At 40.6% G+C, this 25431-nt stretch overlaps 1 protein-coding gene across 5 annotated transcripts in view; it reads right to left on the bottom strand.

Annotated features, from left to right (window-relative positions):
• Window positions 1-25431, bottom strand: part of ADAT1 (adenosine deaminase tRNA specific 1) — a 56223-nt gene that overhangs the window by 26618 nt on the left and 4174 nt on the right. Inside the window, exons 2-10 of one of the 5 annotated variants that reach the window (XM_079119671.1) lie at window positions 24300-24490; window positions 23998-24066; window positions 22940-22994; window positions 22310-22440; window positions 17928-18537; window positions 15371-15516; window positions 14766-14865; window positions 3427-3513; window positions 216-1241 (exon numbers count right to left, since the gene is read on the bottom strand). In XM_079119671.1, the coding sequence (XP_078975797.1) occupies window positions 1109-1241; window positions 3427-3513; window positions 14766-14865; window positions 15371-15516; window positions 17928-18537; window positions 22310-22440; window positions 22940-22994; window positions 23998-24066; window positions 24300-24490 (1522 nt within the window). In that variant the 3' untranslated portion in view covers window positions 216-1108. Of the gene's footprint in view, window positions 1-215; window positions 1242-3426; window positions 3514-14765; window positions 14866-15370; window positions 15517-17927; window positions 18538-22309; window positions 22441-22858; window positions 22884-22939; window positions 22995-23997; window positions 24067-24299; window positions 24491-25431 lie in introns of those variants that run through there. The other 4 variants (XM_079119672.1, XM_079119673.1, XM_079119675.1 and 1 more) reach the window with 4 other exon arrangements.

The raw sequence follows: 25431 nt of genomic DNA, 5'->3' as shown, positions 1-25431 counted from the left end.
GCTTTTTAGAGGTGATGAAATGTTCTAAGGTTGATGGCTTCATAACTCTGTGGATATTTTAAAAATCACTAAGTTACATACTTTAAGTGGGTGAATTTCATGGTATGTTAATTACAGCTCAATAAAACTGTTAAGAAATACTTAAAGTTACTAAAAACGCCAACCTTGAGGGACCCCAACATGGACAGCTTCTATTTTCAGTCCATTATTCAGTCAAACAGGATTGGCTGCTAGGTCTGTTGCTGATTTGTTATAGGGACTTGTGGTCTTTTAGACAGAACTTTTAGCTGTCAGAAAACCAAATGCCAAGAGACTTAATCAAAGCAACAGGAATCTGTGACACATAACTGGGATCCAGGGTGGGTGCTGGCTTCAGGCATTCAAACCATGTTCCTGGAGCTTTGGTCCTCCTGGCTGCTTCGTTCTTTGCTGCTTTCCTCCTCCACTGGCTGTCTCTACCTGGTAGGAAAAGTTGGCCATCCACAATCCCAAGATTATGTGGTCCTCACACCTCTGACCAAAACAGAATCTTTCTTATTAACAATGCTGAAAACAGGGTTGTCCAGAGCTGGCTCACAGTCTCGATCCTGAGCCGGGGAGTCCAGTTAGCTTCAACCAAGTTGGACTGCTGAAGACTGGGAAAAGGATGGCTCCCTAAAGGAAGAAAGGTTGGGAATACAAAATTCATGTTCTCTATACCTGATGAAGTTGTAAAACTTGCAGATATTAAACATCATTTCAGTCTAATAAATACTTTCTGAATCAATGTAGGAACACATAAAGCAGAGCTGGAGAGTACTTTCAAAGCAGCATGTTCCAAACTCTAATTCGGTATTTTAGAGAAGCAATAAAATATAAGTGAAGTCAGATACCCAGGTCATCAGTGAGATACCACTTTAGCAGAGAGCTACTTCAGCTCTCAATCAAGTATATATTGCTATGTTCTAGATTTCATCTATATTACACAAAAAGAGATCCAGTCCTCTGAGAGAAGTTTTGTTTGTTTGTTTAATTTAGCCATCAGAAAAGCTTAAGGGTTATCCAGCATGAAGAGGCAGTTAATATGAAGAGTCCTGCTACCAGCAGATCTTCTAAAAACTTTTCTTCCTCATTTAAACTGATGATAGTCTGGTGGGTTTCTGATCCAGGATCCAAAGGCCTGCTTCCGGAGTGCACTCCAGGCTTCCTGGTAAGCAGATGCAGCTTCCTTGTGCTCCTGGTAGGTGTCCAGCTTCTGCAACCTAATGCACACACACCACCAAGCACAGGTTCTCGTGGAACCGCTCACCCCTGCGGCCCCAAGACACCTGAGGAAGTAGCTGGAAAGATCATATTGAGAGCCAGAAACAGAAGGATATCACTGAACTTTCCCACAACTTTCTTCTTTGTAGGGAATTCATGTAAAAGCAACAGGGGTTAAAAAAGTAAGAACAAACAATACCAGTTTTGAATGGTTCTGGTAGAATCAGATAAAGCAGAAATATGTTTGTTTTTGTTTAAAGTTTTCTAAGGGCCTACAATTTCTAACAGAGGCTGTAAAGATTAGAAACTTCTTGGCTACATTTCTCCTTACCAAGCACTATCCATTGTTTGGGTGGTGGCACACATCTGTCATCCCAGCTACTCAGGAGGCTGAGGCAGAAGGATTACAAGTTTGAGGCCTGTCTGAGCACTTAGTGAGACCATGTCTCAAATATAAAAAAGGCTGGGGATGCTCAGTGGCAGAGTGCTCCCCTAGCATGTGGGAAGTCCTGGGTTCAATTCCCATTATTGTAAAACAAAAACCTCCATCATATATATATTCTCCTGTATATTGTCATGCAACACCCTTCCCAAGAGGCTTAGCCATCTCTGACTGCTCAAGAGTGGCTGACACTGAGAATACTTGTAATACATATGCCCAATTCAAAGATTTTCTTCTTTGAAAATCCTTGTGTGTGTGTGTAGGGATTGAATGTAGGACCTTGTACATGCTAGGCCAGTGCTCTACTACTGAGCTACATTCCCAGCCCTTTAAAATTTTCCAAAATTTTGAGCCAGGGTCTCACTAAATTGCCCAGGCGGACTTTGAATTTACAATCTGACTGCCTCAGCCTGGGATTATAGGTGTGCACCAATGCATTTGGCCTGACAGACTGACCAAACCTGAGTGAGAGTCCTGAATTCTCTTTTTGACTGGCCTTGACATTAGACTTTGTCCTTAGCTCTCTAAGTCCAGTTTTAGAAAGAATTTTGCTGGGTCAATTTAGCAAAAAAATCTCCCATCCTTGTTACTGGACTACCCCCCAAATTAAATTCTCTACTCTACTCTTGGTATCTCATCACTCTGGCTTACCTTCAGCAAGAATCCTGTTTCCTAGGTCAAGTAAGAATCCCTTTAACCTAGTCTTGCTCTTTCTGCTTAGTAATTTCCATCCACAGACCCCTTCCCTTGCTCCTTGGCTTTAAGTCTCTACTTGACCTTGTATTTGAGGTTGAGCCCGGTCTCTTCCGCCTACTATATACATTCTACCACAGCAGTCCCTCCTAAAGAGTCTTTCTCAGCCTCTTTAACTTAAAGTGTATAAATAATGGTTTCTTTAGTGTGTATCTAACAGGATATTTTTATCAAATACAATTAGTTACCAGTTACAAAAAGCCAACAATAAGCTATGTTTGGGTCAAGTGGTTTACATGTAATATTTCACTTATTCTCAGATATCCTGTGACATGGTTAATGTAACTACTCCTCTTATGGTTGAAGAAATAGAGGTTCACGTCTCACTGATTCACTTTTATCCTGCTTTTACTCTTTTGTTCTTTGGTGATCTGAGGACAGCCAAGTTGTTTATTGGCTCACCTCAGCACAGAAAAAGTTGCCTCTTGTAGCGAACACTGATTTCAGTTGTTTGATCAGTTTCCTACAGAACGTTGTTAGTTAAGGGGTGGGGTCCACACACATGACAACCTGAAACTTTACCTGTGCACTGTGCTCCTGAAAACAGCTATGGTCATGAAATCTTTTGGAGCAGGATGGCACCTGCCTAGACCTGGGTTTAATCTCCACCCAGCACTACCACCAACACCACCATCATCAAAAAAAAAAAAAAAAAAAAAAAAAAAAAAAAACTCTCTACCACCTGTTTGTGTTCACAGCAAAAAAAAAAAAAAAAAAAAAAAACAAAAAAAAAAAAAAAACTGCTTTTCCTTCTACAACTTAAGACTTAAGGATATCCCCCTTGTTCACCTCAGCAAGACCAGACACAGACCCTTCAAATTACCATTATCTGCAGGCAGGGCTGTGGGGGCAGGAAAGCATGTGGTCAGTAATTATGTGCTCAACTGGTTTGCTGAACCACCATTCCTGCCAAAGCTTCCTGCTGTTCACAAGCCAGAACCAAAACAGAAATGTTCCCAAACATGAAAAATGTGGGTCAACAGCGTCACCTGAGGGAGTCTGGCCACTTGTCCTCTGAAATGCTGCTTAGGAGCTTCTGGAATGATCTAAAGAGTTCCACTTTGCTGATTCTGGATCTGTTCAGAAAAAGAAGGCAAAGATGATTGTTTAATACTGTATTCTAGGCCCCTAATCAAATATAAAGGCTTCACATGGTATTTATGTTTCAAAGTGCCAGAGCCTCACTTCTGTCTGTACTTGGCAAGGAGAAAATCTAGACCTGGGATGTCCAACCAGGTTGAGGTACAAAAAATGATACTCATCATAAGAAATGTCATTAGCAGGGGGGAAGGGAAAAAAAATAACAGAATGAGTCAAAAACTATTACCCTGTGTAAATGCATGATTGCACAAATGGTATGCCTCTACTTCATGTACAGAGAAACAAGATGTATCCCATTTGTTTACAATAAAAAAAGAATAAAAAAAATGAAAAGAAAGAAAGAAAGAAAATGTCATTAGCACTGGAATCATTAACAGGCTAGAATGGGGTATAGTGAGGGGAAACTCCTAAATACCTGTAAGACACACCTGGTTACCTTTTTGTTTTTTAACCATTGTTTTCCATTTTTTTTTTTTTTTAGATGTGGTGCTGTCGTTTGAACCCAGTGCCCCCCACATGCTAGGCAAGCACTCTACCACTGAGCCACAACCCCAGACCTTTTTCTTTTTTCGTTCTTTTTTTGATATGCTAGGGATCAAACCTAGGGCCTCAAAAGCTACATCCCCAGCCCCAAAAGATTTTCTTTTTCTCTGAGATGGATCTTACTATTTTGCCCAGTAGTTACTTCCCTTCAAAGAAGCTTGTCTGTGTCAGTAATATGGTTTACAAGAGGTAGAAAACTCAAAAGAGACGTAAGTGCTATTCCTTGTGTGAACCAGCCACCTGAAGCGCAGTCTGTACGCACTCTGGTTTTTGGAGGCCAAGCTGCTGCTCCTAGACAACAAACTTCTGGATGGATGTCAGAGTGTATAATACTTAAAGGAGTGAGTAACTGATGGCTTACAAGCCCACCTGGGCCTTCATGACTTCTGCTCATCTATGCCAGATGTGCCTTGACTGTTATGTGTTGCTTTCTTTTCCCTCACATGCACAATATATGAGATTCTTCAAGAAACGGGGAAATGCTGATGCACTAACAACGTAGTCTCATCTTTATATGCTGTACTATGCATCATCTTAGCACATCATAACCTCAGCTTGGACACATAACTGATAGTATAAAACAGAGAATCATAGAATCTGCTAAAATCTCCCAGGCATGGTGGGATCTAGCCTACTTCAGGAATCACTGCTTGCTGGGAAGCTTAAGCCCTCACATGGTGCTGTCCTTCAGTCTGAACTATGCTGAAGTGGCTGCTGGCACTCAGGAAATAAATCTGCTTTAACATGAACACAAAACAAAAACCAATGGGACTTCCTTTAACAAATTAAAAGGAGAAAAATAACATGAGAAACATACATGCAGAAAAAGCATTTGGTAGAATTCAATATCTACTGAATGATTTAAAATTTTTTAGCAAATTAGGAATAGGAAAAATATATTAAGTTCATAAGGATATCTATTAAAAACTCACAACAAATAAACATCCTTAAAATTAGGAATAAAATAAGGTACTATCACTGTTTTTATTGAACATTGCTAGAAGACTGTGGCCAGTAAAACAAGATAAAATAAATGTAGGACATGGCCTGGGGGTAGCTCAGTGGTAAGCACCTGCTTACCATTCATGAGGACCTGGGTTCACTCCTCAGCACCAAGAAAAAAAAAAAAAAAAGGATTGAAAAACAAAATCATTATTTTTAGATGATTGTGATGTTACATTTGTCAGTTCTAGTCAGTGCAGTAAGAAAAGTAAACAAAAGGAGTGGAGGATTGGAAAGGGAATCACTATCTGTAGAAGACTACCTTAGAAAATTCCAAAAGAATCTGCAAATTATATGCTGGATGCAAGTATTTAACTGCCATAAAAAGGAAAAAAAGTTACAAAAGTGATGACCAGAAAATGAGATAAAAAGAAACTATTAAAGTAGCACCTAGGGTAATCAACCTGCAAGATGGCCCCCAAGGACTCTTGCCTCTTGTTATTTGTGCCTCTGTGCAATCCCCTCCTACATGGAATGAGCCCGACCTGTATAACCATTAGGATTTTGTGGTGGAGTGTGACTCTTAGGTTAGATCATAAAAGACACTGTGGATCACTTTTGTCGGGCAGCCAGCTACCACCATGTTGTAAAGATGAATACTCTAGTAGCCTTATGGAGAGGTCTGGTGTTGTATGGAACTGAAATGTCCTGCCAGCAGCTGACATTAATCTGTCAGTCGTGTGAGTAAGCTGTTCTGTAATGGAATCCTCTAGTCCCAGTCACTCCTTCAGATGACTGTAGCTAATGTAAAGGAGAGTAACCTCTCAAATCCCTGAGTCGGAATTAGCTAGCTAAGCTCTTCCTAAATCCTAAATCCACAGAAAATGAAATAAATAATAAATGTTCATTGTTATTTTAAGCTATTTTTCTTTTGGTACTGGGGATTGAACCCAGGGGTGTCAAACCACTGAACCACATTCCCAGCCTTTTTTATTTTTAATTTTGAGATAGGGTCTTGCTAACTTGCTTAGGCCCTTTCTAAATTGCTGATGCTGGCTCTGAACTTGCAATTTTCCTGCCTCAGCCACCCAAGTTGCTGGGATTTACACACAGCAAGTTGCTATTTTTGCAGCAATTTGTTACACAGCAACATGTAACTAATGCACATTCATGGCATAAATCTAATAAAGGATGTGATAAATTTATATAAAGAAAATAATAAAAGTTTATTGGCACTACAAAACAGCCAATAGTACATTAAGTGGTGGAATAATTCTATAAAAACATTTTATTCTTGGGTTGCAATTGTCAATAAAAAAATATTACAGAATCAAAAAAAACTTCATTGTGAACTGGGCCTGCAGATGTTTGCCTTGCATGCACAAGGCCCTGACAAGACCCTGGGTTCAATCCCCAGCAACACACACACACGCGCGCGCGCACACACACACACACACACACACACACACACACAACATCATTGAAAAAAAACTTCACTGAAAAATATCTAAGAAGACCTAAATAAGTAGATACTCAAACTACCTGTTATAAATCTAAGGCACCAGTGTTAGAGAGAGATGTAGCATATTCCCTGTTCAGAAGATATTATTGAAAGATGTCAATTTCCCTTAAATTGATCTTTAGATTTAAAGGTCTGGTTGGGCATGTGTGCATACATATAATCCTAGCAACTTGGGAGGCTGAGGCAGGAGGATCACAAGTTCAAGGCCAGCCTCAGCAACTTAGCAAGACCCTGCCTCAAAATTAAAAAGGTCTGGGAGGTAATGTAATACAGTGGTAGCATGTCCCTGGTACAAAAAAAAAAAAAAAAAAAGACTTAAAGGTCCAAAAATGGCCAAGGCACTCTTCAAAGACATGTCAAGGGGACTAGCTGTAACAGAAATTATTATAAAGCCAGGGTGAAGAGTATGACTCTGGTATGAAGGTAAGTAGAACAACGGAACAGAATAGAATGCCAGAAACAGATTCAGATATATATGATTCCTAGATTTGACACAAGTGTTCACTTAAAACATGAAATTCAGCAGAGTCACAAGACAAAGCAGGTAGACACAGGGATGGGTGAAGAACTGGAAACAGACTGTCAGGCACCTGTCATCCGCCACTGGCCTGCCTCTTGCCTGTCCATTGCCTGCCTTTCACCTATCCATCACCCACCGCCAGGGGCACCTCCCGATCATCCGACAGCAGTCAGCAACGTGACCACAAACCGCCAGTGGAGCGCCAACTGCTGCTCTTGCCTGGAAGTTCACTGTCACAGTACCTGCAGGTTTGGTTACACGTGGCTGCTGCCATTTTGAGACAACACCAGGCCCCATAGAACCCCTGGCTGTACTGACTAAGCCCCGCCTCCAGGATCCCTTAGCCCGACCAATCACTCCCTGCCTCCAGGACCCTCACATCAACTGACTGCTCCCTGCCACCAGGACCCCAGACCAACTGATTGCACCCCGCCTCCAGGATCCCACAACTAGACCGACCACACCCCACCTCCAGGACCCCTGCCTGACCAACCGCACCCTGCCTCCAGGACCTCCAGCTGACCATACCCACCCCCAGCTGCAGCTCCCCATTTGCCAACACATTTGGAAGCCAGAGCAGCCATCTTGGATAATCTGGAAGCTGTATCTCCCATCTTTAGGTGGGGCAAATGCCATCCTGAGACGCCTGCTGGAGACTTGAAGCTCATTGTCAGGTACTTCTCAAGCATCAGGCTACTGAAGACTTGGAGGTTTGAATACTATATGACTATTATAATGTAGATTTTCTTTTTTCTCCTTATTGAAAAATTTTAAGTTTTTATTTCTTTCCTTTTCTCGCTCTTTTTCTTTTGTTTACCTGTTCCCTCAGAGTCTCTTTCTCCCTTTTCACATGTTAACAACCAACCTCTTTTGATTACACTCTCACTCTATTATCTAGAACTTCTATATATTCTTTTCTTATCCCATTAACAGCTACATCCTACATCCCTCTATATCCTCTTTGTCCTCCATTAGAAACTGCAGACCTTACTGCAAATCTATTTGTTATACTGAAGATAATAATTGAACTCATTCTGTTTATTATGACAATATTGTTAATGTCTTCATAGGGGCTATTTGGTTTCGGGTTGCACACTGTCTGAACTGGGCACTGCTAATATTGATCCCCCCTTAAAGAAAGGGTTTTGGAAACCTATAGGGTCACTATAAGTCTATAGGGGGGAAACTGTAATACCCCAGATCTGCACTGCTAGAGGGGAAGATAGATGAACAGCATGAAAAAACAAGGGAAGAAAATGATTCAAACAAATCTAGATTCTATATTAATAGAATCCAGTGATGGTATGGTAGAAGAAATGTCAGAAAAAGAGTTCAGATTATACATAATTAAGATGATTCATGAAGCAAAAGATGAGATAAGAGAGCAAATGCAGGCAATGAGTAATCATACCAATAAGCAGTTGAAAGAGCAATAGCAGGAAGCAAAAGATCATTTCAACAAAGAGATAGAGATTCTCAAAAAAAAAAAAAAAAACAAAAAAAAAAACGGAAATCCTTGAAATGAAGGAAACAATAAACCAAATAAAAAACTCAATGAAAAGCAACACCAACAGATTAGACAACTTGGAAGACAGAACCTCAGACAATGAAGATAAAATATTTAATCTTGAAAATAAAGTTGCCCAAACAGAGACGATGGTAAGAAATCATGAACAGAATCTCCAAGAACTATGGGACATCATGAAAAGACCAAATTTAAGAATTATCAGGATTGAGGAAGGCACAGAGATACAAACCAAAGGAATGAACAACCTATTCAATGAAGTAATATCTGAAAATTTCCCAAGCCTGAAGAATGAAATGGAAATGCAAATTCAAGAGGCTTACAGAACACCAAATGCACAAAATCACAACAGATCCACACCAAGGCACATTATAATGAACATGCCTAACAACAACAAAACAAGAAATTCATATAAAATAACTGTAGTTTCTATTTCTACAAAGAATAAAATGACTGTTTGACAGGAATTTTTTTTTTTTTTTTTTAATGCTACTGGGGATTGAGCCCAGGGGTGCTTTACCACTGAACAATATCTCCAGCCTTTCTTTTATTTTTTAATTTTATTTGGAGACAGGGTCTTACTAAATTGCTCATGACAGGAAGTCTTTATTGCATACAGGAATCTTTAATATGTAATCATGCACTGGGTCTCTGCAGGTACACCAGAAAGATACTGGACCAAAAACAAAACAAAGAAAAAAACCCCCTTGTATCTCAAAATGCTTAATTTTCCCCACCCATTTAATAAAGAACTGAATTCATCCATCTGGCAATAGCTAAAACCACTAATAAGGTACTAGAGCTGAAACTGCCACAAAGTAAGAACTGTCAGACTGAAATATTAATTCTCTGGAACTAAAGCTTAAGCTACACAACTAAGTCCTGGGTGTTTATATAGCTACCTCAGTCAAGTGCAATTGAACAAATTATTATCCAAAAATTATTACTCAAGAAAAGTGATCTATTAAACATTGGAGAAAATATACCCAAAGGGTAGGCACCAAAGGCAACTGTAATGTTATATCTTTTATTCATCTAGTAATTTTAATGTAAATATGAATATAATTTTGCTATTTGACTTATGTGTATTAACTAATAATCAAACAATTAATTTTAGTCAAGATTTTCAGCTTTAAAAACATTTGGGGTTGGGGAGATAGCTCAGTCGGTAGAGTGCTTGCCTTGCAAGCACAAGGCCCTGGGTTTGATCCCCAGCACCAAAAAAAAAAAAAATTTGCCTGATGCATTCATTGAAGAACAAACCAGCTACATTAACCTGACACCACAGGAAAAGCAAGAAATGTGCATGATTCCTCTATGGATTTTAGATCCTGATGTTACCCTCCATGGAAGTATCGGAGCACTGGGGAGAGTGGATCTATATCTGGGAGCAGGGAACATCTCTTACAAGACAAAGAAATGGGGCTCCCTGACTGACCTGGGTATAAAAATGGAGCAAGAGAACAATGTTCACGGCTAATAGAGACATATTAAATATGAAGAAAGCCAGGAGTTACTGATCCTCAAAGAGTGAAAATTTAGGATTTCTTTTTCTTTTAAAACAGCTGGTACGATGTATCTAAGCTGACTTTACCCAGATGAAAACAAATAACTTTTAAGTTTTACTGTACATATTCTCTCAAGTGGATAAAAGACACCCAGCTATGTTCCTCATTAACTAGAATCAAAGATTTCATCTTCAGATTTGACTCTGCAATCATTTTTGGTAACAAGACAGTACATTTTATTGTTCAATAAGTCTGGAAAGTCTTATAGACTCAACATTTCTACTGCAAACATCACCCAGAATCAGCAAAGAAGGAACATGAAAAAATAAACTAATATGCTATTCAGGATACTCATATTTCCCTCTGAAATATCAATAGGTGAGTGCACACAACCCAGTAGCCACCAATGTGCAAATATCAAAGAATAATTTATTAAATTACTGAGTATTAGTGAAATATGTTGAGGCATTTCATTCACAATAACAAGAAGCCTTAGTATTCTACCATGTTATGATCTGCAGCCTGGAGAACAGATCCACATCAAGGTTCAACATACCTCCTAAATCTCATTGGAAGAAGGCTTACTGGATTTTATTCACCACTCTCATGGCAGTGGAATGTCAAGGACTCCAGCCTCACTGCAGAGGTCACTGGTGCTAGTAGCTTAACAGCTTCTTGAGAATAAATCTATAAAAGTTTTCAACACTCTGCCCTCTGGAGAACCAAATGGCACTTTCCAAAGAACATTTTTGGCCTAGGTCACCTTATCAGCAATGTTAAGATGTCACATCTATAAAGATAGATTGGGAGTCTGAGAGTACAGCTCAGTGGTAGTGATTGCCTAGCATGTGCGATCCCCTGGATTTGATCGCCAACACTGGGGGTGGGGGTGGGGGGGTGGAAAGGAGATTGGGAATGCTGGGACCTTTCCTGCACTGGAGAGCTCTCTCCAGAGACGCAAGTCTTTTCTCAAGCCCTGCTCAACAGCAGAACACTGCACCGGTGACTACACTGGTAAGTCTTCTGTTAAAGAGAGACTTACTCAACAAAAACTACTGAGGTTATCCAAGGAGGCTGATAATTTTCTAGGTGGCTATTAGCTGCTTGCTGCTCTTCAAGGAACCCTGGATCCTTCTGGCAAGGAGGATAACATTCTGAGGTACTAGGTTCTTCCTTGTGAGTTGGTTAAAATAGCTGGTTGGTACCAGAGAAAGAGCAAGGAAAGCTACACATACATACATAACTTTAAGCAGCTTATGAATTCACACTGATGTTTTAAACTTAGCCTTTTCTTTATGGGCATACTCAGACACACTTGGATTTTTCTGGAAGTCCCTCACTCTCAGGAGTCAACAAACCCTGTAATGATCTCTTCAGGACATTTTCTACAGGCATGGGAAAAGTATTTGTTTCTTCAGGACAGAGAAAGGCAGAGTAGAATTAAGCTTCTTAAAATGAGATCTTATCTATTTCCTGTTATTATCCCATTATTATAAAGATTTAAATATTTCCTTCTAGTGTTGCACTAGTCTACCACATCATTTCTAACAACCCATCAAGGTTCCTTTCCCTGCAGTTCCACAGAAGGTGGTCTCATGATGCTGGCACTCAGGCATCAGCAGTGAGAAAATCTTTCTCTGAAGCAGATGTTGGTCTTAGAATAAAGGCAATTCTGCTTCCTTCACACATCATAATTATACAAAGCTTCACTTGATGATTAGAAGGGAAATCAATCTTGACAAAATGTGTACTTCAAACTGCACTGCCCTGCTGTACTCCATCTTACTCGATTCTCACACTATTCCTGTGGGATGGAGACAGCAGCTAACTTGCTTCTTGGTTGCGGAAACAAGTTCAGAGTGATTGAATAATTTGCTCAAATCCAAATGACTGGGGAGAAAGGAAGTCAGTAATTAAACACTGGTCTCTTCAATCCCAAAGCTTCCACTCTCTTTATACTTCCTCCCTGTATGGAGTTTGCCTTCTACATGGAGAGACATCCACAACATGTAAGGCCTCAGATCGTGTACTGAAAATCCTCATTTAAAGATATGAATACACTGAGGCCCAGAGAGCAGCTGGACTTGCCCCAACTGATGATAGTTGGAGACAGAGGCAGGATTAGATCATGAGGCACTCTCAAGCACACAGGTAGCACTGGCATACCCGGACAAGCTGGAGAACAGCACCAAGGGAATCTGAAGGAAGATGATATTTGAGTCGGAAGGCAGTGGTGGTATTTGAGCCAGGCTCTTCCAGTAAAAGAGGTTATGGACCCAGAGCAAATAAGAACAATTTTTTGCTCTGAGCCAAGCAGCAAACAGAAGCCACACTCAGCTGGGTGGGGCCGACTTGAGGACATGCAAGGCTGTCATGACAACAGACACAGAGCTCAGCAGGAAACCTGTGGTTCTGTCCCTCATGACCCACTCTGCTCATACATCCTTCTCTATGGCTGAGAGCTGGTCTCCTGAAGCGTACAAAAGGTGGCCTGAAACCAGGAACTCTCCTGGGGGAAGACTAGTCTAAAAATGTCTAACTCCAAAAAATTTCAATTCAACAGTCTAGGCTTTCAGGGATAGACAGGGTCTGCTGCATAGGCCATCTGAACCCTGCCATTTAGTGGCTCTGAAGAGAGAATCTTTAATTTAAAAAAAAAAGGCTAAAAAATGAACATAAATTGAGTTTTATGGGTTGTTTTGAGACAGGTAAATAAGCACAGCAAAACAAAAAACAAGGGATGGGAAGGAGGGGATGGGAAGGACGTGAAATATCCTATACACACACGTATGATTATATGACCAGTATGATTCTGCACTACCTACAGCCAAAGGAATGAGAAGTTGTGTTCCATTTGTGTACAATGTGTCAAAATGCATTCTACTGTCATGTGTAACTAACTAGAACAAATTAAAAAAAAAAAAAATCAAATCCATCTTTGAACTTTACGATTTTTTAAAAGGCATAATAAAGAAAGGTAAAAGTGATTTAGATTAAAAAGGACTACTTGTAAATTGTGGGAGTCCCACCCCACTAGTAACAGCTCAATCCAGACAGATGGAAATGCCTGCGGTGAAGTGGCCTCTCCCCTGAAGTCCTCCCACTCCTAGCTACTACAGACCACCTCTAGCTCAAGGGGAGGGCCAAGCAATAGAAACAGGGTGCCCCATGGGAACATGCATGGACCTGAGGGATGAAACCTGAGCCTCATGTCTAGCAGCCCACAAACCCTACACTTTAGCAAGAGCCAGCCTGAAGATGCAAAGTCCCGTTTCCAGATGCCCTTTGCAAACCCAATCACTGTGGAGCTTCCTTGATGATGCTTGGCTGATGCTGACCTACAGAAACCAGAATGCCTAGTGGTGAAGGAATTTTTTTTTTTTTTTTTTAATTTCTTTAAGGAAACAATAGGCTTTCCCAAAAAATCATGCTGGACAACTGAATATCTACATGCACACGCATGTGATGGGAATATCTACCCACACAGAAAAATCAACTCGAGATGGATCAAAGCTCTCACCATATGAGCAAAACCCCCAAAACTACTAGAAGAAAACATTGAGGAAATCTTTGTGATCTGTATTAGGTAATAATTTCCTAAATATTACAACCAAAAGCATAACCAACCAAAGGAAAAAGTACATTTAATTCCATCAAAATTTTAAACTTTTGTGCTTTAAAAGATTATAAAGTGAAATAACAACTTATTGAACTGGAGAAAATATTTAGAAATAATATATCTAATAAAGAACTAGTATCCAAAGTATATAAAAGAATCTTAAAATGCTCTAAAAAGATTAACAAATTAACAAAGTGGGCAAAGAATGGGAATAGGTATTTTGTCCAAAGAAGATTTACAAATGGCTGGGTGTGGTGACCTATAACTCTGGCAGCTTGGCAGGCTGAGGCAGGAGGATCCTAAGTTCAAAGCCAGCCTCAGCAACTTAATGAGACCTTGTTTCAAAATAAAAAGTAAAATAAGGACTGAGGATGTGGCTCAGAGATTATGAGGCCCTGGGTTCAATTCCTTGTACCAAAAAAGAAGCTATACAGATGGATAACAATTTCATAAAAAGATGATCAACCCCTTTAGTCATTAGGGAAATGTAAATCAAGACCATAAAGAGATATCACTTCACACTGAGTAGAATAGCCACAATAAAAAAAGAGACAATAAAAAGAGTTGCACAGAATGGAGGGCCACTGGAACTCCCTTTCACATTGTTGGTGGGAATGTGAAATGGCATAGCCACCTTACTCACAATAGACAAAAAGTAAAGTAAAACAACCCAAATATGTATCAATTCATGAACTGATAAGCTAAATGTGGCATATTCATACAATGGGATATTATTTAACCATAGGAAAAAATGAAGTATTGATACAAGCTACAACATGAGTGAAGCATGAAAATAAGCTATGTGAATGAAACCAGACACAAAAGGGCACATATTATATGGTCTGTTGATATGAACTGTCCAGGAGACAAACTCATTAAGACCGAAAGTGAATTAAACTTCCAAGTGCCAGGGAGAGGAAGGAACAGGTAGTTAACTACAAATGGGCAAAGTTTTCTTGGGGGGTAGGGGGGATGAAAATGTTCTAGAGTCATCTAGTGAAGGTGTGAGTTCATAGTCACCATCTTCTCCTGCTCCACTATGCTGTACCTGGCCTGAAGACTTCTGATTCCTTTCTTTGTTGTTCCCTGTGGAAAGCCATTAGCAGTAACACCCAATGGCTGCTCAGGAACTGCAGCCCAGCTGATAGCTGCAAAAAGGCAAAATTCTGTGGTTAAAACTGGTTTTGTTTCTTATGAATACCAGAAAATTTTAATAAAAATATTTCTGACTCTACAGGACCATGAAAGCTGGATAAGATATCATAGAGAATGATTTTACTTTGATGCCTGGCCTCTAGGGTACAACAGGATAATCCAGTGGTGCAGGATTCAATATCATCATTAAGAGCTTATAATTTCATTGAAAATGTATTAGTCTAGACAGAAAGTAAATGCATGTGATGGAATTTCTCAATCCTCAAAATAACCATGATGAACAATACTCTTCTAATCTGAAGATAAAGAAACTGAGGCCAGGGGAGGTAACTCACTTGCTCAGGGTCACACAGATATAAACTTAACCTGGTGTGGGTGTCTCCATTGTTGACTACTAGAATGGTGAACTGTCTGTTTAAGCTGGGTGGATGCAGACCCTCCCAGACTACTCTGACAGGGGAGAAGTTATCCCAGGAAAATCCAACCTGGATCCCTTACCTGCCCCACATGGAACAAGTCGGCTGGAACTGTCAGCTCTTTTTGCCTGTACTGCACAGCGGCTCTGTTCAAACAGTAAACCTGACTGCTGTATTTTTGGTTCTTGAACTCCAAAGCCTCTGGGTAAAGCCAAGACATTCTGACACCTAAGTGTGAGGGAAAATGTGTTTAGTTGAGGTGTACTCCTCAAGAAAAACAGTGATCTAGGACTGTGGACCACATCATCATCCCTGAGCCTTAGTGGGAGACAAAGGCCTTAGGAGGTGTGTGAATCTACTTGTTTATTATTTTGGGGACCAGAAAGTATGCCAGAATAAAATCTACACAGTAGGGCTCTATCTATCACTCTGAAGGGATAACTAAGAATTGAGTCAACATTCATCAGTGATGTCAGTAACATCGAAATTCATTCCTGCTAAAAGGTTTGAGAAAGTTGAAAACTTTAAGCAGAATCTTTAACCTGTTGGCACCTGCTTCCTAGGAAATCCTTTTAAACACACCAGAAACTGAAAATATCCCAATATAGAAAAGCTTAATTTTTTCCCTTTTATATCTTCTGCACATACTAGATGCCAACATACTGGTATAAAACTGTGTAGAGAGCAACTCCAAGACCCAAAACCTTACACCCATCAGCAGTCACTCTGCTTCCCCTTCTCCAGCCCCTGGTGTCCAATAATCTACTATCTGTCTCTATGACTTGCCTCTTCTGGATATTTCAAATGAATGAAATCATCTTTCACTCATAAAGATGTTTTCAAGGTTCAGTACTCCAGTCCGTTTTACAGCCGAATATTTGATTGTATGGATACACCACATGCTTTTTGTCTATTTATCCACTAATGGGCATTTGGGCTGTTTCATCTTTTGTCTGTTAAGAGTACTACTATAAACATTTGTATATGTTTTTGTGTGGGTGTATGTTTTCATTTCTCTTGGGGTTGTACTGAGAAGTGCAACTGCTGGGTCATATTCTGGGGTTACTTTTTAGAATCTGCTCCAGAGGCTGTGTGTTTGACATAAGCCCATGATATTTCCCTGGCCATGGCTTCTTCCAGTCCTCATTTACTATAGCATTTATCAGGCTTGGCAGCCTCCTTTAGGGAGACCACTTAGATTGGTCATAAGTGTGGTAATTCTTGGGCTGGGGAGATAGCTCAGCTGGTAGAGTGCTTGCCTTGCAAGCGCAAGGCCCTGAGTTCAATCCCCAGTACCGCAAGAAAAAAAAAAAAAAAAAAAAAAAAAAAAAAAAAATAAGTGTGGTAATTCTTGATCCTTTTAAAAAAATTAAAATTAAGGGCTGGGGATATAGCTCAGTTGCTAAAGTGCTTGCCTAGCATGCACAAGGCCCCAGGTTCAATCCTCAACACCACCACCAAAAAAAAAAAAAAAATAAAATAAAATAAAATAAAATCCTTAAAAATTGAAGGGTTTTGTACTATAATAACAACATAATACTCTATAAAAATTAGAAAATAAAGTAATAATAAAGAAGGTAAAATTCCTCACAATACCTCAACTTGGAAGTAATCATCATTTATACCTTGGCTAGATTTTTTTTTTTATTTTTATTTTTTTTAGTTGTAGATGTACACAATGCCTCTTTTTTATTTATTTATTTTTATGTGGTGCTGAGGTTCGAACGCAGTGGCCTCACACGTGCTAGGCAGGCACAATACCACTGAGCCACAAGCCCAGTCCCCCTCCTACAGTTTTCTATATGCATATATACTTCAAGATTAAAATGGAGCTCATTTTATCTCCTCCAATAGTCTTTAAATATTATGAATATCTTTCATATTAAATATTCAGATTTTGGCCAGGTGTAGAGGTGCATGCCTGTAATCCCAGTGGCTCTGGAGGCTGAGGCAAAAGGATCGAGAGTTCAAAGCCAGCCTCAGCAAAAGTGAGGTGATAAGCAACTCAGTGCGATCCTATCTCTATAAAATACAAAAGAGGGCTCAGTGGTCAAGTGCCCCTGAGTTCAATCCCCAGTATCCCCTACCATCAAAAAAAAAATTTCACCTTTCTTTTACAGTGCTGGGGATTGAACTCTGGGCTCTACTATAACTTTGAGTTATATCCCCAACATCATTATTATTATTATTATTGCTATTATTTTTATTTTGTGATTTTGGAGAATGAACCCAGGGGTGCTTAACCACTGAGCCACATCTCCAGACCATTTTATTTTTTACTCTGAGACAGGGTCTCACTAAGTTGTTTAGGGCCTTGCTAAACTGCTGAGGCTGGCCTTGAACTTGCGATCCTCCTGCCTCAGCCTCCTGAGTCACTGGGATTATAGGTACGCGCCACCACACCCTGCCCCGATATTATTTTTAACAAAAAGAAATCACTTAATTTCCTATTGCAGAGTATTTCAGGTTTCCTTTTTCTTTTTAAAATTTACTGTATCAAATGCTTACTGTCTGAATACTTTCTTAATTACTTCATTAGGGCAAATTCCTAGAAGTGCAATTGCTAGATCAAAATGCAGGGAAACTTTAAAGGCTCTCTGAACATATTCTCAAACTGCCCTCCCTCCCTGCCCTCTCACCTCCCAACCAGTGCTCTCTGCATGGCTTCCTGGCTGTATGGGCACTTCCCAATGACCACAGCTGACAGGTAGATGGGCTCTTCCAGGAAATGCATCAACAGTGCACCCTGGCATCCAAGGACATTCCATCGGGCCATCTTGTCACTGCATGACATGGAGCAAGTCCTGTCTCCCCGGCCCGGCTTCACTCGGAGCAACCCCACCTGGTGATATGCAGCGCCTGGCTTCCTTAAGTCTTCAGCTTCTCCAGGCACACACTTGGCTCCAGTTCTATAAATGTCCACTACTGTGGCACTTCTGGGAGCTACACAGGTGACAGCAGCCAGTCTCTTTACAGTGAGGTTTGAGCCACTGACACCTGGTGCAAATGGGCCACTTTCTTCCTTGCCGTGGTGTGCTGTACCATTGGTGAAGAACCTGGCAGAAGTTCCAGGTTCAAGTCTCATCTTTTTGGTTACCGGACTGTCAGGGTCTTCACATTTCCTTTCATTTTCAGAAGTCTTCAGGTTACCATTGGCTTCAAAGGTTAAACTGCTGTCCTGACCTCTGCTGACAGGACAGCAAGGCTGTTCCTCAAACTCAAGCATTGGAATGATGGAGGCATCCCCACCTGCAGAAGAGGGAACACTTAAACTAATGGTTTTCACAGGTCGTCTGGATCAGTCACTTGGGAACTTGTTGGAAATGCAAAATTTTAGAACCCACAATAGACTTGCTGAATCAGAAGCTCTGAAGGGGAGGGAGGTGTCCCAGCAGGGTGTTTTAGTAATCTCTCCAGGTGATTCTGATGCCAGCTCAAGTCTGAGGATCACTGCCTTAAACCAAGATCAATCTGTTCTCCCAGGTAACCTGAGATGAGTTAAGAGCACATGTGCAAATGTCTTTAGGAATCCCTGAGATTCTTGTTGAAGACTCTCTCCTAGACCCAGTGAGTTAAGTTTCTGAAGGAGAGAGGAATGGAAAACTCAATGTTAAAAGAAAGATCTCAGGGCTGAGGTTGTGACTAAGTGGTAGAAGGCTTACCTCACATGTGTGAGGCACTGGGTTCAATTCTCAGCAGACAAATAAATAAATAAAATACTGTCCATCAACAACTTAAAAAAAAAAAGGTCTCAGGCTAGGTGTGATGGCACACACCTATAATCCCAGTGGCTCAAGAGGCTAAGACAGAAGGATTTCAGATTTGAAGCCAGCCTCAGCAACTTAGTGAGACCCTATCTCAAACTAGAAAATAAAAAGGGCTGGGGATGTGGCTCAATTGCTAAGTGCCCTTGGGTTCAATCCCCAGTACAGATATATCTAAGAGAATTTTTTTTTTGGTGGGGGGGTTACCGGGGATTGAACCAGGGGCACTTAACAACAGAGACACATCCCTAGCCCTTTTTATTTTTTAATTTGAGACAGAGCCTCGTTAAATTGCTTACAACCTCACTAAGTTGCTGAGGCTGGCATTATAGGTGTGCACCACCATACCCAGCTCTGAGAACTCTTTTCTGTGGGGGTTGTTCTATACATTAGAGAATATTCAGCAGCATCCTACTGAATACAGTCTCTACCTACTAGATGCCCATAGCCTTGCAATTTGATAATCAAGTGTCTCCAGATATGCCAAATGTCCCCCAGGAAGCAAAATTTTCCCAAGTTAAGAACCACTGGTTTAGAATGAACAAGGTTTCAGCTGGGTGTGGTGTTGCACACCTGTAATCACAGGAGGCTGAGGTAGGAGGATCTCAAATTGGAGGCCAGCCTCAGAAATTGAGCGAGGTTCTAAGCAACTTAGTGAGACTCTGTATCAAAACAGAAAAGGCTGGGGCTGTAGCTCAGTGGTAAAGTGCCCCTGGGTTCAAACCCCCATACCAAAAATTTTTAAAAAATGAAATAAGCAAGGTTTCCTAATAAGATACCTTGGAAAAACAAAAGTGGGTAGTTTATTTCACAGTTAAATAAATTTGGTAAACATTGCTCAAAATGTCCTCTCTTGGAGATTTTATTTTATATTCCCACAGTAATGGGTCTGCAGTAACTTACACAATGCTGGTTCAAACCAATGTTTCCAAAACATCTAGTGTTTCCCTGTGCTTGTTTAGAGATTTCTGATCTACTCTATGCTCATAGGGAACCAAAGAAAACCAGAGGCAGCAAGAAGCACAATTTCCCTTGAGAAGGAAGTGATTTCTTCAAACACTAACCTAATGCATGTTGCTTTTTTAAGTGTGTAAATAATACATCTGTCATCTTTATAATGTCAGAGTGGGAAAAGTAAGAGATGCAGAAATAGGAAGTGTTGCCAGAGACTCTGGCTGGCTGACTTCCACAGACCTCACAAGGTGACAGCAACTTTGGAGAATTTGCTCTAGACTGGGAGATTTGATCTTGACAGAATGCCTTAACAGGAAAGGCTGACTCATGCTAATAAAATTCACAAGTAAGAGTCTGAAGTAGTTCACCAAGGCACCAAATTATTAATTAGTAATGAGAAATAAACGATGGGGAGCCAGAGAGTCACATTCTCCAGGTAGTGTGCTTTCTTCCTGCACATAAGCCATGGGAGATGTTACATTTTAAAAATTACTCAAGATGTAAGGAAGTCAGATCAGTGGTTCCAGATTTTGATCTCACAGACCAGCAAAATTTCCAGAGGGGTTTTTGTTTGTTGTTGTTGATTTTAATTTCTAGAGAAAAAAATTTAAGAAAACAGAGGGCATAGTTCAGTAGTAAAGCACTTGCCCAGCATGCTTAAAGGCCTGGGTTTAATCCAAGCACCACAAATATATAAATAAAGGAAGAAGAAAGAAAAGTCTTATAAGTTTAGCAAACCCAATACATAGTCTTGCTTTTTCTTGATTTTCCTTAGACTCTCCCAGATAGGCACATCTGTAGACTGCTGGTTTATATAGTTTGGCTGGGCTATCAGGCTGTGACCCTGGATGCATCTGTCTCCAAAGTAAGGCTATGCCTGCCACTGGGACCACCCAAGTCCTGGCTACTTAAAGGGTGGTCTGCAGACTATCATCACTGGCATCCTCTGAAAGTTGGCTGGAAAGGCAGAACCTCAGGCCTCACTCCAGACCTACTGAATCTGCATTTTAACAACATTTGTGGATAACCTGTGTGCATATTACAGTTTGAGAAACACTGCTGACGAGGAACATCCTTTGGTTGGACCAGGGCACCCACAGTCATGGATAGAGCACAGATGAGTACTATTTCCTATCATTTTTCTTGACTTCTATTCTTAATCCTCGTTCTTTTTTGAGCTATACCAATATTTTCAGCCTGCATTATGATTAAATCTTGACAGTTATTTTGTTTCTTTATAATGATTATCCATTTCTGCTTTACTTGCATTCAAGTTTAATATCCAGAAGACAATCTTATATCCTATGTCAAAGTTTTTAGGGTGAATAAATTCTACTGTCAACTCTGACTTGCTGTCTACAAAAAGCAGGCAATACTTTCAGCTTTTGAGAAAGAAAAACAGAAGAAAGAAATGACCCCCTAGGTCATCTAGGTCTGGTCTTCTTCTGTTTTTGGTTTCTGGAATTGGAGATTGAATCCAGGAGTATTCTACCTCTGAACTACATCTCCAGCCCTTTTTTTTTTTTTTTTTTTTTTTGGTGTTGGGGTGGGGTACCAGGGACGGAATTCAGGGGCACTCAACCACTGAGAAACATCCCCAGTCCAATTTTGTATTGTATTTAGAGACAGGGTCTCACTGAATTGCTTAGCACAGTGCTTTATAGCTGAGGCTGGCTTTGAACTCTCGATCCTTCTATCTCAGCCTCCCAAGCTGCTGGGATTACAGGCGTGCACCACTGCACCCAGCTCTAGCCCTTTTTATTTTATATTTTGACAACAGTTTTCTTAAGTTGCTGAGTCTATCCCCTGAACATCCCCTAATAACTCAACAACATTTACCCTAAATAACCATGACAGTCTACATGCCCCCAAAGACTCTATCATGATAAGCAATGTGTTAGTCTAATTCACTGCTACTATATTCAGTATGTCATATTGTCCCTGGCTAGTAGAAAATGTGTTCAATAAATGAATGAATGAAATGAGTTTCAGGCTAAGTTACCATAGTAGGACTTTGGACTTCTGAGCCCCATTGTTGGCTTCATACCTAATAAGAGTTTAATCCTTTAGTTTCCTAATCCTGATTCTGAGAACTGACTAGCATTATAGTGAGACTCCACCCACTTCTCTTTACCTGTGCCCACTACCTTCCACCAATAGAGAAGTGATCAGGTACATAAAAAGGCACTGTCACCCATTGAAGCTATACTGTAGCCAGAGTGCTACTTCTAAGAAACATCTCTATGGATGAGACAAACAAAGTAGACAATGCAGTATTAGTGTGAAGGCTTGAATATACTTACAGGGTGTATGGCTGGAGAAAAACACAAAAAAGAGGTCTGGTCTGAGTTTCCACATTCCTCTTTGAGTTCCTGGGACAAAGATACTCTCCTTGTTCAGGGTAGCTGCCAACTGGAGCTGATAGAGAAGGTACCTAAGGATTGTAAAATATTATCAGAATGAACAACTTGGCTAGAGGTATAGCTCAGTACTGCAAAAACAGAATTCCCACCCACACTGATGCCCCATAGATTCTAATTCAGCAGATCCAGGGTGGACACTGTCTTACTGTCAAGCTGGCCTTGAGCCTGTGATCCTTCTGCCTCAGCCTCCTGAGCCACTGGGATTACAGGCATGTGCCACTGCACCTGGCCAGCTTTTTATTTTTTAAAATGTTTTCAGTGCTGCGGATTGAACCCAGGGCTTCAAACATGCTATGCAAGCACTCTACCACTGACTGATTAATCCACCCCAAGCAATCTGGCTTTTATCAAGCTCTCTAAGTGACTCTAAAGTACACTCAAGTTTGAAGTCTAGACCACAAAGTTTTACAGACTGACACTCTGTATTACCTGAGAGTTTAGTGAAAACACAAATTCCAGGGTCACCATCCCAAAACTGGGGAATCAGATTCTCTGGGGATATGGCTTTACCTTTGAAAACTCCTTCTGGCTATAATCTCAGCATGGCTATCATTGAGGATATCTCCTGTGGCAAAGACAGGACACTAGATGAAGTCGTATGGAAACTGCAGAGGCCCTAGTTCCTAGAACAGAACACAATAGTGACCCCAGCACTCAGGATGGCCATGAAGCTCCTGGTGGACTTTGCTACAAAGTATCACAATTAATGGTAAAACATTTCAGCTTGGTTTCTCAACTCAGTGCAGACATTTGGGGACAGAAAATTCTTTGTTTCGGGGGACTAGCCTATGCAATACAAGATGTTTAGCAGCACTCCTGGTTTCTTCAAAAGATGCCAGGAATACCCCTTTCCCAGTGGTAACACCAAAAATACCTCTAAACATTGCCAAATGTCCCCTGGTATGCAAAATTGCCCCCAGATGAGAACCACTGACTTACAGAAAAATCTTTACCTGGAGACAGGGTACAGATCTTTTGTACTCTGGTATCATACTTGTGCTCATGGTGATATGATTCCATCTAATTCGGTTCTGGGACAGCTTCCTCATATACAGGAGGTAAAGTTCAGAGAATGTAGCAAGCAAACTCAAAGAGGTACCTCCTAACTACAAGCTGAAGGTAATGAGTCCAGACTCTAAAGGATTTCTATATTCTTGTTGGTACCAAAAGCTCCATCTAATTCAAGATTGTTTTCTGGGACTCCAGAAGCCACTTGAGCTACATCCGCCCCTATATCAGACCACCTGCTATAAAGCCTGAAAGTCTTCCAGGCAATAATGTGGAATAATTAAACCCAGGGAACCTGTGATTTAAGCATAAAAATACTGACTGGCTTTCAGTTCAACCAGAAAGCATGTTCCTGGTGACCTTTGCTTTCACATTGAATTTCCATTATTTAAAGGAGAACTGTCTTCCAACTGGAGTGCCAGTCAATAGGAACTGAGAGGTCAGACACGTCAACTGACATGGCCCTTTTTCCCTGATAAGGAGAGTAAGGTTAACACGGACACTGGTTTCTAAAGCTCCCAGAGAGACAATTCTTTGCTTAGACCCCTACCCATGCTTACCGCTCCTCCTCATTTTGGATTGGCCTATGCATTTTGTTCCTGTTCCCATTGAGACAACTTCCTTTATCACTAAGAGGAAAAAACAAATCATTAAGTGAGCACTCAGAGGCTAAATTTTCCCCTGTGGCAGGCTTAATAAGTCTGTAGGGGATTCCCACAAGAGGTCTCCCACCACAAGTAATGCGCCACCTGGTGGATACCAGGGAAACACATCTAACATCATAGCTGCAACCTGCCCACAACTGTCCCTGATGAGCAACATATAATTCTATCATCTCTGACAGGGAGAGAAAAGGTCTCACCTTGCACTGGCTTATCAGGAGTATCACTGGGCTGGTAAACTGGAAACTGTATCTTCACTACAGCTGCCAATAACGTCCATTCACGGTTTGGTTCTGGCTTCCCTTGCTTGGGCAGCCTAATCCCATAGTGCTCATAGCACAGCTGAGCAATCTCATCTGGGGTCCACATGGTTGGAGCTGGTGCTGAGTCTCTGATCAAAAGCCACAACCATCACAAGTACAGAAAGGAGAACCAGTGCCAGATGCTAGTCTTGCACCAATGCTTCGACAGTCTTTCCAGTGTAGCCCAACTGTGTTCAGACTAAGATTCCTCTATCTGGAACTCTAGTTCATTTTTTTTTATTACCTCCCTGTACTTTTCTCATCTTCAGTGAAAGATTAAAGCCCCAAATCCCACCAACCACAGAAAACCTTATTTCTTCAAGATCTTAAAAAAATGTTAGATATCTGACAAATCTCTAATCAATCTGCATCTACTACTCAACAAAAAAGCAAATGACAGGGAAGTGTCCTCTTCAATCTCCCTCTGGAAACAGCATGTAAAGGTTTGCAGAAGTCAACCTGCTTTGGGCAGACTCTCACCACTCAATTTAGACATGTTCTTTTTAGGCACTGTATTTTTTCTTCTTTCTCCTACAACAGAATGAATCTCTACCTCCCTCTAGAAAATCGCCGTGGGAGATTTCCCACTAGTCAAGAGTTCTTAGAGGAACTGTGTTTAAGATGTGGGCATGGAGTTGTCCTTTCTGGGTTCTAATTCTGGATTTCTATAAATGAACTGTATTATATTGGGTAGCTTGGTAACTTTTTTTGTTTGCTTCCTCATCATTTAAAATAGTAGTAAGAGTAACCTATTAGGGTGACAAATAGTATTTACAAAAGCTACCATGTTTAACAATTAATGCCAACTGTGATTAATGTTACAAAAAATAATTTTTGATGACTGTTGTGGGTAATTTGCCTTGAGCTACTTGGTGAGGGTAAGGACTGTTATAGGCACATGAAGTTAATTAAAAAAAAAAAAAAAAAAAAAAAAAAAGCAATAGCAGATCTGGGATATTTTGTAGGAAACTCTCCACTCTTGATTGCATTAGTGCTCACTATTTACATCCGGACCTCACTCGGACCCAAG

Source organism: Sciurus vulgaris (assembly GCF_902686455.1).
Source record: "Sciurus vulgaris genome assembly, chromosome: 17".
Classification (NCBI taxonomy): domain Eukaryota; kingdom Metazoa; phylum Chordata; class Mammalia; order Rodentia; family Sciuridae; genus Sciurus; species Sciurus vulgaris.
Note: the sequence above shows the minus strand (reverse complement) of the source record. Positions and strands in the feature narration are given on the sequence as shown.